Source organism: Rutilus rutilus (genome assembly GCF_951802725.1).
Source record: "Rutilus rutilus genome assembly, chromosome: 17".
In the NCBI taxonomy this organism is placed as follows: domain Eukaryota; kingdom Metazoa; phylum Chordata; class Actinopteri; order Cypriniformes; family Leuciscidae; genus Rutilus; species Rutilus rutilus.
Window position 1 is genome coordinate 27639255 of NC_140230.1, and position 17239 is coordinate 27656493.

At 39.4% G+C, this 17239-nt stretch overlaps 1 protein-coding gene across 1 annotated transcript in view; it reads left to right on the forward strand.

Annotated features, from left to right (window-relative positions):
* tsnare1 (T-SNARE Domain Containing 1) overlaps nt 1–17239 on the forward strand; it is a 156024-nt gene that overhangs the window by 68531 nt on the left and 70254 nt on the right. The window contains exon 8 of the mRNA XM_084384969.1: nt 13589–13744. Coding sequence (XP_084241095.1) covers nt 13589–13744 — 156 coding nt within the window. The remainder of the gene's footprint in view (nt 1–13588; nt 13745–17239) is intronic.

A 17239-nucleotide genomic window follows, 5' to 3' on the forward strand; every position in this document is an offset into this window, starting at 1 on the left:
CTAGGGTGTTTTGGGTGGTTGCTAGGGTGTTTTGGGTGGTTGCTAGGGTGTTTTGGGTGGTTGCTAGGCGGTTGCCAGGGTCTTTTGTGTGGTTGCTAGGGTGTTCTGGGTGGTTGCTAGGATATTTTGGGTGGTTGCTAGGGTCTTTTGGGTGGTTGCTAGGGTATTTTGGGTGGTTGCTAGGCGGTTGCTAGGGTGTTTTGGGTGGTTGCTAGGCGGTTTTGGGTGGTTGCTAGGCGGTTGCTAGGGTATTTTGGGTGGTTGCTAGGGTGTTCTGGGTGGTTGCTAGGCAGTTGCTAGGGTGTTATGGGTGGTTGCTATGGTGTTGCTAGGCGTTGCTAAGGTATTCTGGGTGGTTGCTAGGTGGTGGCCAGGGTGTTCTGGGTGGTTGCTAGGCTGTTTTGGGTGGTTGCTAGGGTATTCTGGGTGGTTGCTAGGGTCTTTTGGGTGGTTGCTAGGGTCTTTTGGGTGGTTGCTAGGGTCTTTTGGGTGGTTGCTAGGCGGTTGCTAGGGTCTTTTGGGTGGTTGCTACGGTGTTCTGGGTGGTTGCTAGGGTCTTTTGGGTGGTTGCTAGGCGGTTGCTAGGGTGTTCTGGGGGGTTGCTATGGTATTCAGGGCGGTTGATATGGTGTTACTAGGTGGTTGGTAGTTATCACAGATGGTTACTATGGAGTTTTTATAGAGTTCTTAGCATGATCTTGGCATGATTTAACACTTAACTAATCGCTATTAGCATGTAGCTATTCACTGCTAGCATATGTAGCATGTTGGAAGTGCTGTTTGCTAGCATGAGTCAAAAGAGCCAAACCTCATCTCTATACGATGTTCTGATACAGAGATATAGGTCTTGCAAAACGGTTGCTAGGGTACTCAAGTTTGGTTGCAATGGAGTTGCTTGGGAGCTGGGAGCTTTAAACTTAAGAAGTTTAAATTGGTTTGAAGTTTAAAGTAGTTTAAAGTAGTTTGAAGTTTATGATAGATATATAAATAAGTTAGATAGATACAAACAAACACACACACACACACACACACACACACACACACACACACACACACACACACTCACACAGACTACCTCGCTCACACACTCACTCAGACACACACACACACACACACTCAGAGTTTATGAGTTTAGAGTTTATAAGTGTACAAGTTTTTGAGTTTAGAGTTTATAAGTTTAAATGAGTTTAGAGTTCAGAATTTATTAATTTATGAGTTTAAGAGTTCATAAGTCTATGAATTCATGAGTTTATTAGTTAATTAGTTATTAAATTTAAGTTAATTAGTTTATAAGTGTATGAGATTAGAGTTTATTAGTTTAAATGAGTTTCATTGGCTAATATATATAGAATGGCAGTTTGAATTAGTTTTCAAGGGATTTAGATTTAAATTTTTGTCGGTTGGTGAGTTTGAATTTTTTTAGAATGCCCAATGTTAAGTCAATGGGAGTTTTTCCGAGTTTTGATCGTCATTTTTAGGAAAACCGTAAGTCCGATCAGTCTGAAAATAGATAGCACACTTAGTCAGAAAAGTTTGAGTGTCTGAGCCGAGTTTGGAGTATGTAGAGTTAAAGCTCTAGGACGAGTTTCATATAGAAATTTTAGTCTCAGAATAATAATAATAACTAGATGCGAAAGTTCGTCGAGACAAACTTTAAGTTGGCTTGAGAAAGTTTGGACCGGAAAGTTTTTTGCTAGGCGGTTGTTAGGATGTTATGGGTGGTCGCTATGGTGTTGCTAGGCGGTTGCTAAGGTATTCTGGGTGGTTGCTAGGCGGTTGCTAGGGTATTTTGGGTGGTTGCTAGGGTGTTTTGGGTGGTTGCTAGGGTGTTTTGGGTGGTTGCTAGGCGGTTGCCAGGGTCTTTTGTGTGGTTGCTAGGCGGTTGCTAGGGTGTTCTGGGTGGTTGCTAGGATATTTTGGGTGGTTGCTAGGGTCTTTTGGGTGGTTGCTAGGGTATTTTGGGTGGTTGCTAGGCGGTTGCTAGGGTGTTTTGGGTGGTTGCTAGGCGGTTTTGGGTGGTTGCTAGGCGGTTGCTAGGGTATTTTGGGTGGTTGCTAGGGTGTTCTGGGTGGTTGCTAGGCAGTTGCTAGGGTGTTATGGGTGGTTGCTATGGTGTTGCTAGGCGTTGCTAAGGTATTCTGGGTGGTTGCTAGGTGGTGGCCAGGGTGTTCTGGGTGGTTGCTAGGCTGTTTTGGGTGGTTGCTAGGGTATTCTGGGTGGTTGCTAGGGTCTTTTGGGTGGTTGCTAGGGTCTTTTGGGTGGTTGCTAGGGTCTTTTGGGTGGTTGCTAGGCGGTTGCTAGGGTCTTTTGGGTGGTTGCTACGGTGTTCTGGGTGGTTGCTAGGGTCTTTTGGGTGGTTGCTAGGCGGTTGCTAGGGTGTTCTGGGGGGTTGCTATGGTATTCAGGGCGGTTGATATGGTGTTACTAGGTGGTTGGTAGTTATCACAGATGGTTACTATGGAGTTTTTATAGAGTTCTTAGCATGATCTTGGCATGATTTAACACTTAACTAATCGCTATTAGCATGTAGCTATTCACTGCTAGCATATGTAGCATGTTGGAAGTGCTGTTTGCTAGCATGAGTCAAAAGAGCCAAACCTCATCTCTATACGATGTTCTGATACAGAGATATAGGTCTTGCAAAACGGTTGCTAGGGTACTCAAGTTTGGTTGCTATGGAGTTGCTTGGGAGCTGGGAGCTTTAAACTTAAGAAGTTTAAATTGGTTTGAAGTTTAAAGTAGTTTAAAGTAGTTTGAAGTTTATGATAGATATATAAATAAGTTAGATAGATACAAACAAACACACACACACACACACACACACACACACACACACTCACACAGACTACCTCGCTCACACACTCACTCAGACACACACACACACACACACACACTCAGAGTTTATGAGTTTAGAGTTTATAAGTGTACAAGTTTTTGAGTTTAGAGTTTATAAGTTTAAATGAGTTTAGAGTTCAGAATTTATTAATTTATGAGTTTAAGAGTTCATAAGTCTATGAATTCATGAGTTTATTAGTTAATTAGTTATTAAATTTAAGTTAATTAGTTTATAAGTGTATGAGATTAGAGTTTATTAGTTTAAATGAGTTTCATTGGCTAATATATATAGAATGGCAGTTTGAATTAGTTTTCAAGGGATTTAGATTTAAATTTTTGTCGGTTGGTGAGTTTGAATTTTTTTAGAATGCCCAATGTTAAGTCAATGGGAGTTTTTCCGAGTTTTGATCGTCATTTTTAGGAAAACCGTAAGTCCGATCAGTCTGAAAATAGATAGCACACTTAGTCAGAAAAGTTTGAGTGTCTGAGCCGAGTTTGGAGTACGTAGAGTTAAAGCTCTAGGACGAGTTTCATATAGAAATTTTAGTCTCAGAATAATAATAATAAGTTTAAATAGGATTTCAATATGTTGGCTCTCTCAAGCCAACTTAACTAGATGCGAAAGTTCGTCGAGACAAACTTTAAGTTGGCTTGAGAAAGTTTGGACCGGAAAGTTTTTTGCTAGGCGGTTGTTAGGATTTTATGGGTGGTCGCTATGGTGTTGCTAGGCGGTTGCTAAGGTATTCTGGGTGGTTGCTAGGCGGTTGCTAGGGTATTTTGGGTGGTTGCTAGGGTGTTTTGGGTGGTTGCTAGGGTGTTTTGGGTGGTTGCTAGGCGGTTGCCAGGGTCTTTTGTGTGGTTGCTAGGCGGTTGCTAGGGTGTTCTGGGTGGTTGCTAGGATATTTTGGGTGGTTGCTAGGGTCTTTTGGGTGGTTGCTAGGGTATTTTGGGTGGTTGCTAGGCGGTTGCTAGGGTGTTTTGGGTGGTTGCTAGGCGGTTTTGGGTGGTTGCTAGGCGGTTGCTAGGGTATTTTGGGTGGTTGCTAGGGTGTTCTGGGTGGTTGCTAGGCAGTTGCTAGGGTGTTATGGGTGGTTGCTATGGTGTTGCTAGGCGTTGCTAAGGTATTCTGGGTGGTTGCTAGGTGGTGGCCAGGGTGTTCTGGGTGGTTGCTAGGCTGTTTTGGGTGGTTGCTAGGGTATTCTGGGTGGTTGCTAGGGTCTTTTGGGTGGTTGCTAGGGTCTTTTGGGTGGTTGCTAGGGTCTTTTGGGTGGTTGCTAGGCGGTTGCTAGGGTCTTTTGGGTGGTTGCTACGGTGTTCTGGGTGGTTGCTAGGGTCTTTTGGGTGGTTGCTAGGCGGTTGCTAGGGTGTTCTGGGGGGTTGCTATGGTATTCAGGGCGGTTGATATGGTGTTACTAGGTGGTTGGTAGTTATCACAGATGGTTACTATGGAGTTTTTATAGAGTTCTTAGCATGATCTTGGCATGATTTAACACTTAACTAATCGCTATTAGCATGTAGCTATTCACTGCTAGCATATGTAGCATGTTGGAAGTGCTGTTTGCTAGCATGAGTCAAAAGAGCCAAACCTCATCTCTATACGATGTTCTGATACAGAGATATAGGTCTTGCAAAACGGTTGCTAGGGTACTCAAGTTTGGTTGCTATGGAGTTGCTTGGGAGCTGGGAGCTTTAAACTTAAGAAGTTTAAATTGGTTTGAAGTTTAAAGTAGTTTAAAGTAGTTTGAAGTTTATGATAGATATATAAATAAGTTAGATAGATACAAACAAACACACACACACACACACACACACACACACACACACACACACACACACTCACACAGACTACCTCGCTCACACACTCACTCAGACACACACACACACACACACACACACACACACACACACTCAGAGTTTATGAGTTTAGAGTTTATAAGTGTACAAGTTTTTGAGTTTAGAGTTTATAAGTTTAAATGAGTTTAGAGTTCAGAATTTATTAATTTATGAGTTTAAGAGTTCATAAGTCTATGAATTCATGAGTTTATTAGTTAATTAGTTATTAAATTTAAGTTAATTAGTTTATAAGTGTATGAGATTAGAGTTTATTAGTTTAAATGAGTTTCATTGGCTAATATATATAGAATGGCAGTTTGAATTAGTTTTCAAGGGATTTAGATTTAAATTTTTGTCGGTTGGTGAGTTTGAATTTTTTTAGAATGCCCAATGTTAAGTCAATGGGAGTTTTTCCGAGTTTTGATCGTCATTTTTAGGAAAACCGTAAGTCCGATCAGTCTGAAAATAGATAGCACACTTAGTCAGAAAAGTTTGAGTGTCTGAGCCGAGTTTGGAGTATGTAGAGTTAAAGCTCTAGGACGAGTTTCATATAGAAATTTTAGTCTCAGAATAATAATAATAATAATAAGTTTAAATAGGATTTCAATATGTTGGCTCTCTCAAGCCAACTTAATAACTAGATTAAAAAGTTCGTCGAGACAAACTTTAAGTTGGCTTGAGAAAGTTTGGACCGGAAAGTTTGAAGTTTAAAGTAGTTTGAAGATTAAAGTAGTTAGAAGTTTAATTTAGTTTAAAGTTTAAAGAAGTTTGAAGTTTAATTTAGTTTAAAGTTTAAAGAAGTTTGAAGTTTAAAGTAGTTTAAATTTTAAATTAGTCTAAAGTTTAAATCAGTTTGAAGTTTAAAGTAGTTTAAAGTTTAAAGAAGTTTGAAGTTTAAAGTAGTTTAAATTTTAAATTAGTCTAAAGTTTAAATCAGTTTGAAGTTTAAAGTAGTTTAAAGTTTAAAGTAGTTTACAGTTAAAAAGTTGTTGGGGGTTTTCTAGTGGGTTGCTAGGGTGTTCTGGGTGGTTGCTATGGTGTTGCTAGGCGGTTGCTAGGGTATTCTGGGTGGTTGCTAAGCGGTTGCTAGGGTCTTCTGGGTGGTTGCTATGGTGTTGCTAGGTGGTTGCTAGGGTATTCTGGGTGGTTGCTAGGCGGTTGCTAGGGTGTTCTGGGTGGTTGCTATGATGTTGCTAGGCGGTTGCTAGGGTGTTTTGGTGGTTGCTATGGTGTTGCTAGGCGGTTGCTAGGGTATTCTGGGTGGTTGCTAGGATGTTGCTAGGGTGTTTTGGTGGTTGCTAGGATGTTGCTAGGCGGTTGCTAGGTTGTTCTGGGTGGTTGCTATGCTGTTGCTAGGCGGTTGCTAGGGTGTTTTGGTGGTCGCTATGGTGTTGCTAGGCAGTTGCTAGGGTGTTCTGGGTGGTTGCTATGATGTTGCTAGGTGGTTGCTAGGGTGTTTTGGTGGTTGCTATGGTGTTGCTAGGGTATTCTGGGTGGTCGCTATGATGTTGCTAGGTGGTTGCTAGGGTGTTTTGGTGGTTGCTATGGTGTTGCTAGGGTATTCTGGGTGGTCGCTATGATGTTGCTAGGTGGTTGCTAGGGTGTTTTGGTGGTTGCTATGGTGTTGCTAGGGTATTCTGGGTGGTTACTAGGTGGTTGCTAGGGTGTTCTGGGTGGTTGCTATGGTGTTACTAGGTGGTTGGTAGTTATCACAGATGGTTACTATGGAGTTTTTATAGAGTTCTTAGCATGATCTTGGCATGATTTAACATTTAACTAATCGCTATTAGCATGTAGCTATTCACTGCTAGCATATGTAGCATGTTGGAAGTGCTGTTTGCTAGCATGAGTCAAAAGAGCCAAACCTCATCTCTATACGATGTTCTGATACAGAGATATAGGTCTTGCAAAACGGTTGCTAGGGTACTCAAGTTTGGTTGCTATGGAGTTGCTTGGGAGCTGGGAGCTTTAAACTTAAGAAGTTTAAATTGGTTTGAAGTTTAAAGTAGTTTAAAGTAGTTTGAAGTTTATGATAGATATATAAATAAGTTAGATAGATACAAACAAACACACACACACACACACACACACACACACACACACACACACACACACACACACACACACTCACACAGACTACCTCGCTCACACACTCACTCAGACACACACACACACACACACACACACAGAGTTTATGAGTTTAGAGTTTATAAGTGTACAAGTTTTTGAGTTTAGAGTTTATAAGTTTAAATGAGTTTAGAGTTCAGAATTTATTAATTTATGAGTTTAAGAGTTCATAAGTCTATGAATTCATGAGTTTATTAGTTAATTAGTTATTAAATTTAAGTTAATTAGTTTATAAGTGTATGAGATTAGAGTTTATTAGTTTAAATGAGTTTCATTGGCTAATATATATAGAATGGCAGTTTGAATTAGTTTTCAAGGGATTTAGATTTAAATTTTTGTCGGTTGGTGAGTTTGAATTTTTTTAGAATGCCCAATGTTAAGTCAATGGGAGTTTTTCCGAGTTTTGATCGTCATTTGTAGGAAAACCGTAAGTCCGATCAGTCTGAAAATAGATAGCACACTTAGTCAGAAAAGTTTGAGTGTCTGAGCCGAGTTTGGAGTATGTAGAGTTAAAGCTCTAGGAGGAGTTACATATAGAAATTTTAGTCTCAGAATAATAATAATAAGTTTAAATAGGATTTCAATATGTTGGCTCTCTCAAGCCAACTTAATAATAAGTTTAAATAGGATTTCAATATGTTGGCTCTCTCAAGCCAACTTAACTAGATGCGAAAGTTCGTCGAGACAAACTTTAAGTTGGCTTGAGAAAGTTTGGACCGGAAAGTTTTTTGCTAGGCGGTTGTTAGGATGTTATGGGTGGTCGCTATGGTGTTGCTAGGCGGTTGCTAAGGTATTCTGGGTGGTTGCTAGGCGGTTGCTAGGGTATTTTGAGTGGTTGCTAGGGTGTTTTGGGTGGTTGCTAGGGTGTTTTGGGTGGTTGCTAGGCGGTTGCCAGGGTCTTTTGTGTGGTTGCTAGGCGGTTGCTAGGGTGTTCTGGGTGGTTGCTAGGATATTTTGGGTGGTTGCTAGGGTCTTTTGGGTGGTTGCTAGGGTATTTTGGGTGGTTGCTAGGCGGTTGCTAGGGTGTTTTGGGTGGTTGCTAGGCGGTTTTGGGTGGTTGCTAGGCGGTTGCTAGGGTATTTTGGGTGGTTGCTAGGGTGTTCTGGGTGGTTGCTAGGCAGTTGCTAGGGTGTTATGGGTGGTTGCTATGGTGTTGCTAGGCGTTGCTAAGGTATTCTGGGTGGTTGCTAGGTGGTGGCCAGGGTGTTCTGGGTGGTTGCTAGGCTGTTTTGGGTGGTTGCTAGGGTATTCTGGGTGGTTGCTAGGGTCTTTTGGGTGGTTGCTAGGGTCTTTTGGGTGGTTGCTAGGCGGTTGCTAGGGTCTTTTGGGTGGTTGCTACGGTGTTCTGGGTGGTTGCTAGGGTCTTTTGGGTGGTTGCTAGGCGGTTGCTAGGGTGTTCTGGGGGGTTGCTATGGTATTCAGGGCGGTTGATATGGTGTTACTAGGTGGTTGGTAGTTATCACAAATGGTTACTATGGAGTTTTTATAGAGTTCTTAGCATGATCTTGGCATGATTTAACACTTAACTAATCGCTATTAGCATGTAGCTATTCACTGCTAGCATATGTAGCATGTTGGAAGTGCTGTTTGCTAGCATGAGTCAAAAGAGCCAAACCTCATCTCTATACGATGTTCTGATACAGAGATATAGGTCTTGCAAAACGGTTGCTAGGGTACTCAAGTTTGGTTGCTATGGAGTTGCTTGGGAGCTGGGAGCTTTAAACTTAAGAAGTTTAAATTGGTTTGAAGTTTAAAGTAGTTTAAAGTAGTTTGAAGTTTATGATAGATATATAAATAAGTTAGATAGATACAAACAAACACACACACACACACACACACACACACTCACACAGACTACCTCGCTCACACACTCACTCAGACACACACACACACACACACACACTCAGAGTTTATGAGTTTAGAGTTTATAAGTGTACAAGTTTTTGAGTTTAGAGTTTATAAGTTTAAATGAGTTTAGAGTTCAGAATTTATTAATTTATGAGTTTAAGAGTTCATAAGTCTATGAATTCATGAGTTTATTAGTTAATTAGTTATTAAATTTAAGTTAATTCGTTTATAAGTGTATGAGATTAGAGTTTATTAGTTTAAATGAGTTTCATTGGCTAATATATATAGAATGGCAGTTTGAATTAGTTTTCAAGGGATTTAGATTTAAATTTTTGTCGGTTGGTGAGTTTGAATTTTTTTAGAATGCCCAATGTTAAGTCAATGGGAGTTTTTCCGAGTTTTGATCGTCATTTTTAGGAAAACCGTAAGTCCGATCAGTCTGAAAATAGATAGCACACTTAGTCAGAAAAGTTTGAGTGTCTGAGCCGAGTTTGGAGTACGTAGAGTTAAAGCTCTAGGACGAGTTTCATATAGAAATTTTAGTCTCAGAATAATAATAATAAGTTTAAATAGGATTTCAATATGTTGGCTCTCTCAAGCCAACTTAATAATAATAAGTTTAAGTACAATATCAGTAAGTTGGCTTTCTCAAGCCAACTTAATTATTCAACCCCCATTGCAAATGCTGGTTTATTAACAAAATGTACAGACTTTCAGCTGTTTGCAATGAACATATAAAACAAAAGTAATTGAAATAGGTTTCCCTAATTCAACTGAAAATGCAACTTTGAATGACTTTTGCATTCTCAAAATTATTCAACCCCTTCATGGCAAGCATCTTTAGTACTTAGTAGAACACCCTTTTTGCTGTTATGACCTGCTGAAAACGAGATTTATAACCAGACACAAGCTTCTAGCAGCGTTTCTGAGGAATCCCATGAGCAATGGCCTCTAGTTCAGCAATATTCTTGGGCTTGCGTGCTGCAACCGCCTTCTTCAAATCCCACCAGAGATTTTCTATGGGGTTCAAGTCAGGTGACTGTGATGCCCACTGAAGAATCTTCCAGGACTTTTTCTGCAACCAAGCCTTGGTGGAATTTGAGGTATGCTTTGGATCATTGTCCTGTTGGAAGGTCCTTCCTCACTGACTGCATGATGTTTTCTCCTAGGATTTCCTGATACTTCAATGAATCCATCTTGCCTTCCACACACTGTAGGTTTCCAGTGCCAGAGGATGCAAAACAGCCCCATCACCGAGCCACCACCATACTTAACTGTAGGCAGAGTGTTCTTTTCAGCATATGCTTCATTCTTCTTCCTCCGGACATACCACTGATTTGTTTCATCGCTCCACAGAACAGACTCCCACAACTTCAGTGGCTTATTTATATGATTTTGAGCACTTTTCTTGTGCTTTTGTGTTAGTAGTGGTGTACGTCTTGGAGTGTTTAGTATGCACCTTACTGGGCAAGCTGAAACCTCAGTGCCTGTTGCCACCAAGTCTTGCTGCTGGTCTTTTGCAGTCACTCAAGGTTTTTCTGAACCTGCCTTCTCAGAAATCTGGTTACAGCCGTTGATAGCTTCCTTTTTCTGCCCCGTCCAGGAAGTTTATCCACTGTTCCTCTAACTTTGAACTTGCGAACTATGCTTCCAACGGTGTCTCTATGAACATGTAGTGCCTTCGCTATCTTTTTGTATCCTATTCCTTATTTGTGAAGGGCGATGATACCTTCTCTTAACTTTTTGGACCATTCTTTTGACACGTCTTTCAACAACACTCAACAAACCTAGCCAGTTCAGATATTTCATGTGCTGTTGTGAGGGATTCTGTTCAGGGGGTTAAACAATTTTGAGACTGCAGAAGTCATTAAATGTTTCAGTTAAATTTGGGGAAACAACTTGAAACATTTGTTGTGTTGAGCTATTTCAATTACTTTTGTTTGATTTGATAATTGCAAACAGCTGAAAGTCTGTAAATTTTGCCAATAAACCTGATTTGCAATGGGTGTTGAATAATTTTGATTACAACTGTAGCTGCAAATCCTATGCTAGGAATCAGAGAAAAAAGTAAGCATCTTCCTCGCTTGTTTAACCTTTTAGTCTTATGATAAAGGAAACAATCGTTAGAAATAACCTGAGACCTATCTTTTTTTAAACCGTTGGGGGTCAAGATTATTTACATTTTTATTGATTGGCGGAAAAATGCCTCCACTGATGTAAAGATTTTGGTCTTTGCCTTAATCTAACCATATTTCAGTCTCAAGAATTTAAAGGACTTACACAGAGGGCTGACTTCTATTTGAACAAATTTAAAACAAAATTTGTAAAAAATAAAATAACAATAAAATAAAATAAGATAAAATGCATCAAAGCCACTGTGAAAGTCTTCAAATCAGAAGTCCTTTACATAATAGCACATATCCTCCAGAGAATTTAGATTAGTGAGACATTTCCGAGTAAACGCCTTAAACTGGGAATATCCCGTCTTGAATGAGTCATGCTGATCCTTTGACTTAATGTGATTTGGATCCATTGCCTTTATAGGAGACTCCTCTCTATCCATCATAGGGAATCATGTGGGAACTGTCTTGTACATTTTGAGGAAATTCAAAGCAAATTTGATTGTACTTTATCTAGTCTAAATTTCAAATTAGACTATTTACATTTTTAAAAGAATATAATGGTAATGGGCTTATTTAAAAAAAAAAAATTAATAAGGCAAAGTTCATTAAACATTTATTACATTTAGAATTGAATAAACTTTAGACTTAATTTCAGGGCAAAATATGCATCTGAGGTACAGATACAGTTAAGAGGATAATTTATGCTTTACATCTTGTCAATAGATGAGAAAAACCTCCCAACTACAAGCCACTCTGTGACCTAATAGACAATGATATCCTTAGTGAGTGGGTCGACAACAATCTCGCAAAGCAGATGATGTTCTCGGGGTGGCATTGTGCTGGACCGAGATGTATTGGATGTGCTAATTCTGAGAGGGAAGAATACAATGAGTCATCCAACACATTGGAAAAAATAATAGCACGCCTCGGGCCTTTATCGATGTCATGCATATGCAAGTCGAGAAATTAGCAGATCAATGTGGCCCTCTCTAAGTGACCAACTCCCACCTCTTCAACCTTCAGGCTGACAGAGAGTTCAACCTAAATGACTAACAAAGGCGGCAGGCTGTTCCTTTGCGATTCTTCTGCTGCAATATGAGCTGGCGAGTCATTATCGTTGTATTATATTATACTTAGCCGTGAAATGTCAGTGCTTTGCTATTATATAAGATGTTTACAAATGATCTCAAGGAAAGTTGTGTCATTATAGAAGTTTAACCAAAGTCAGGTCTGATGTCTGAGAACATCCGCAATGTCCTCTGATGATGTAACAGGAGCATTTACAGGGTCAGTAAACATTCAGGGCTTCACAGATGTATATAGACTCATCTTTTGATTAAATACTACTGTTGTACACTTTTAAAGGGATAGTTCACTTTGAAATTAATTTTTGATATGTTTTAACTTACCTCAAGGGCATCCAAGATGTAGGTGTCTTTGTTTCCGTAGTAGTTTCAATTTTGATATTTTTAGGTCAAACCGTTCTTGTCTGTCAGTCATATAATGCAGGTCGATGGTCACTGGCTCAAAACACAAGCACAGAGTCCAAATTAAAACAATTCCCCATCGTCCAAATTAAACAATTCCCCATCATAAGTACACATTGATGGCCTAAGACACGAAACGAGCGGTTTGTGTGAGAAAACGAACAGTATTTATATCGTTGTTATCTCTTGAAAACAGCACACGTCCAAATGATCTGACGCCGCGGGCGGGTATAGATATATACATAGATGTCGCCTTGGCTACTGCAGTTCATTGGAACGAAACCGTAGCCAAGCGACATCTAGTGTATATATCTATACCCGCCCGCTGGCGGGTATAGATGTATACACTAGATGTCGCATTCGCTACTGCAGTTCATTGGAACGAAACCGTAGCCAAGGCGACATCTATGTATATATCTATACCCGCCCGCGCCGTCAGATCATTTGGACGTGTGCTGTTTTCAAGAGATAACAACGATATAAATACTGTTTGTTTTCTCACACAAACCGCTCGTTTCGTGTCTTAGGCCATCAATGTGTACTTATGATGGGGAATTGTTTCATTTGGACGTGGGGAATTGTTTTAATTTGGACTCTGTGCTTGTGTTTTGAGCCAGTGACCATCGACCTGCATTATATGACTGACAGACAAGAACGGTTTGACCTAAAAATATCAAAATTGAAACTACTGCGGAAACAAAGACACCTACATCTTGGATGCCCTTGAGGTAAGCTAAAACATATCAAAAATTAATTTCAAAGTGAACTATCCCTTTAAGGGAACGTTTTCACAAGAACAATGTACTAAAAACAGAAATGTTTTTCCTTTGCTTTTTTTGCGTACAGACGACAACGTTGTCAATGCGATCCCTGTACAAATGAATTTGCAAAATGACTATATACTGCCAGGCCAGTTGGTGACGATGTAACTTTGTAAAGAAACACTAATACGCATGTGTATATTATAAATTTTAAGGCAGCAACTTTTTTTACAGTTTATATAGTTGCTGGATTTCGATGTCACTTTGTGAGGTGTTCGAATGTCACAAACTTGTGAGGTTTGTTGCATTTGCAAGAATCACAAATATCTTAAACTTTGGAAACAAATTGCTCAACCTGCCTGTAAAATATCATGTGCTTATAATGTGTAGATGGAGGGAAGCTTTGACCATAAAGTTGACAAAAGATTTTGATAGGGGTGGTAAGGCTGTGCTGTAGGCTTCTAAAACATTCAGCTCTGGAAGCCCACTGCTATGCTGATTTTGAGTACTGTATGTATTAAAAAGTAAAAATAAATAAATGTTATCTCTTATTTTGTGTGTGTGGAATGGATAGAGCCTACAGACTCCATTAAGTGAACTGGTTGAAGAGGGGCCGTTGTTCGGAGCGGAGGAGGGCGTTGAGGGTGATGCCCAAGCATTCCTGTCAGAGATCAGTGAGGAAGACGTGGAGATCCTGAGGCAAAGAGAAGAAGCACTGCTGCAGATCGAGGTACAGTAAGAACTCAATAGCCACACACACTGAAAACCTCCCCTCCCAACACTTCTCATTTTTTTTTCTTTAATGTTGAACATTTATTTTCTTATTTGGAGAAATTTTGATGTACACTACCATTTAAAAGTTTGGGTCAATACGATTTAAATAAGAAGTCTCTTATTCTCACCAAAGATGCATTTATTTGATCAAAAATACAGTAAAAAAATAGTATTACAATTTAAATATTTTATTATATTTTAAAATGTATTATTGTGATGGGAAAGCTGACTTTCAGCTGAATTTGCCCATCTTTAGTGTCACATGATCATGAAGAAATCCTTCTACTGCAATGTGCTAATTTGGTTCTCAAGAAACATTTATTATTGTTATCAATGTTGAAAACAGTATTTGTGAAAACTATTATTTATTTATTTTTAGATACTTATAGAATTATAGACTTTTAGACTAATAGACACGGTAACACTTTACAATAAGGTTTCATTAGTTAACATTAGTTAATGTATTAACTAACATAAACATTTGTTACAGTATTTATTCATCTTTGTTAATGTTAGTTCTCAGTGCATTAACTAATGTTAACAAATACAACTTTTGATTATAATAATGTATTAGTAAATGTTGAAATTAACATTAATTTAGATTAATAAATGCTGTAGAATTATTGTTGATCCTTAATTCATGTTAATTAAAGTAGTTAACTAATGAAACCTTATTTTAAAGTGTCTCCGACTCACTTCAAATCTCTTTTTTTTTCTTTTTTTTTCACTTTTGATCAATTGAATGTGTCCTTGCAGAATTAAAGCATTAATTTCTTAAATATATATATATGGGTCAATATGATTCTTTCTTTTTAATAGTTATGAAAAGCAATTTCATTTGGTTCCGTTTATGAAGTATTCTTAACAGGGTTGTACCAAAATTTAGAGGAAGGATCAGTGTATATTTTTAGAACCCCTGAAAATTTTTTTTTGTTATCCGTCTATACGGTACAATCGTTCCGTGTCCTGCATTGTCCTTTTATTCAAGACTTTAGACATGATCATTGGATAGATCAGTGCTGCATCAATTACATTTCCATACAAACAGATCCATCAGGCCTGCATTCTTTCTGGATTCAACATCATCTTTAGCAACTGTCTTTTTACTAAAGCTTTCAGGGCAATTTTCCATAATAGTTCGGTTTATTTTGCTGTCTAGTCGCGCACACAAGCAGAAGGCTTTTCATACACCACTGAAAAACAGCATCACGTTGCACTATTGAAGTATGTCATGTCTGTAGCAAAACAGCTGTTTTCCTCCAGATGTGCATTCGCACAGATGTGAACCAGCAATGATGGGGTCATTCTGTTGTTCTTTGACATCCGTTTGGTCCAATTTTAAAGCCATTTGTTTTAGACGTGCACCGTGCCCTGGTTGTCTTTCATGTGGGGTGTTCAAAGACAAAAATTTAAATGAAATAAATGTCAGCCCGTCGTGTTTATTGACAGGGCTAGACGGAAAGCGAGTCACGCAGATGGCGCATCTCTTTCTTGTTTGAATAGCAGGAGTTGAGAAACGAGAGAGGCCACACGTCCTAATGACCAATGACAACCTTGAGAAAGCATTTATGAAGAAATGAAGACACATGGCTGTTCTCTCTTGAAGACCTGTCTGGAGTTCATAGACACTCGCTCGCTAACGCAACTACCGCATCTGGCTAACAGACAAGCATCAAACAATCCCACATCCCGCAACCCTCTTAATAAATTCCCATTCATCACACGGACAAGACCTGAAAGGCTCAAACAAAACCGACAGGTTATTTTAGTCATGGATAAATTGGACGAGTTTTTTTCTTTTCTTCAGATGATCAGAAGGGTGATGAGGACGAGGCTGTGCTCCGAGAGCTCTGTCGCTGGCCCCGGGCTCAGCCGAGCTGATCATATCTGACAATGTGCTTTTCCTGTCTAGCATCTTCCCTGCCTTCCCAACCCTCCCAAACCTCAAACCCCAAACCGCGCCGCCTCCTCACGCAACTCTGCTCAAGTGAATCAACAGCATTTGCTGAGCCCTACTCTCTCTCTCTTTTCATCCATATCTCTCTCTCTCCCCCGTTCACTGTTAGATGCGTTCCCGAGGGAAATGGAGAAGATGGAATGTCTGTTATCCGTGTAAAGTACAATCAGTCCCCCCCTTATTCTCTCTCTCGCTCTCTCTTTCTCTCCAAAAGCTGATATGTCCTCCTGAGTAGTTCACATTTACTCTGGTGGCATGTGCGTTCAGGCGAACCCTTCTCCGGAGAACCGTGCAAAGGGACATGCACGCACACACAAGCCGGATAGAGGACGGGGGGGTTATTCCGCATGCCGTTATGGATTCTCCGTCTTGATTTTCTATGAGGCGACCCACAAGGGTAATGAACTGTTCCTCTGGGATGACTAATTTGATTTGCATTCACCCTATATTACAGTGAAAGGAGGAACACATTTGAAGGGAGGAGCCAGGCTCCGCCCTCCACCACTTATGACATCAACCCCAGACGCAAGTCTCTGACACTTTGGCACCGGTCATCATTTCATCAAAATGAATTCGTTAAAAAAATAGAAGGCATAGGGCATGACAAAGGACAACTTTCAAGGGGAATCTGAATGCAACACCTGGCCCATCCAACAGAAAAAATACACACACGTGTCTCCCCTGCAAATTTGTCCAGTGCATCCCTTTTGCCCTTCAATGAGAAATGGAAGTTTCCGACGTAGTGGAGCTACAGTAAACGGCGCTAATAGCAGACAAGCACTGCTGTGTAGATCCTGCATGTCACTGCCTGTGAATCTCTACACTATACAACTCTTAACTCTAGGTTAAAAATGTCTATTTATAATATTGCATACATTTTACTGAAGTAAGACAGAAAAGAAAGAGCGAAAAAAGACTCAGAAAAGACCTTTATAATCTCGTATTTTGTCCCCAAAATTTCAAGGGGTTTTCAAGGGGACTTTAGACAGATTTAGTGTTACCCAAGTTGTTTATAGTTGCCAACAGTATTATTTTATTATGTATTATGTATTTATTAATTTATGCCATTTGTTTATTAGTTCTTTTTAGCTTTAATTATTATTTAGCTTTAATTTATTTTTGATTAAGTTTTAATTTAATAATTTTAGTACTTCAACTTATTTTATTTCAGTTAGTTGTAATGGTTTTCATTTCAAGTTTTTTTAATTGAGGTTTTTCATCTATAAATATTTTTTATTTTAGTTGATTTCAGCTGTATTGCAATTAATGCAAATTAGTTTTTAATATAGATTTTGTTTAAGTTAATAACAACACTGAAATTAATGACAATTATAACACAGTTGACAAGCAATATCTCATGTTGGCATCTTAGCTTGGAATTTAACTGAGTGCTCTAATCCAGCGGTCCCCAACCTTTTTTGCGCCACGGTCCACGGACCGGTTTAATATGAGACAATATTTTCACGGACTTTAAGGTGTGGCGGATAAATACAA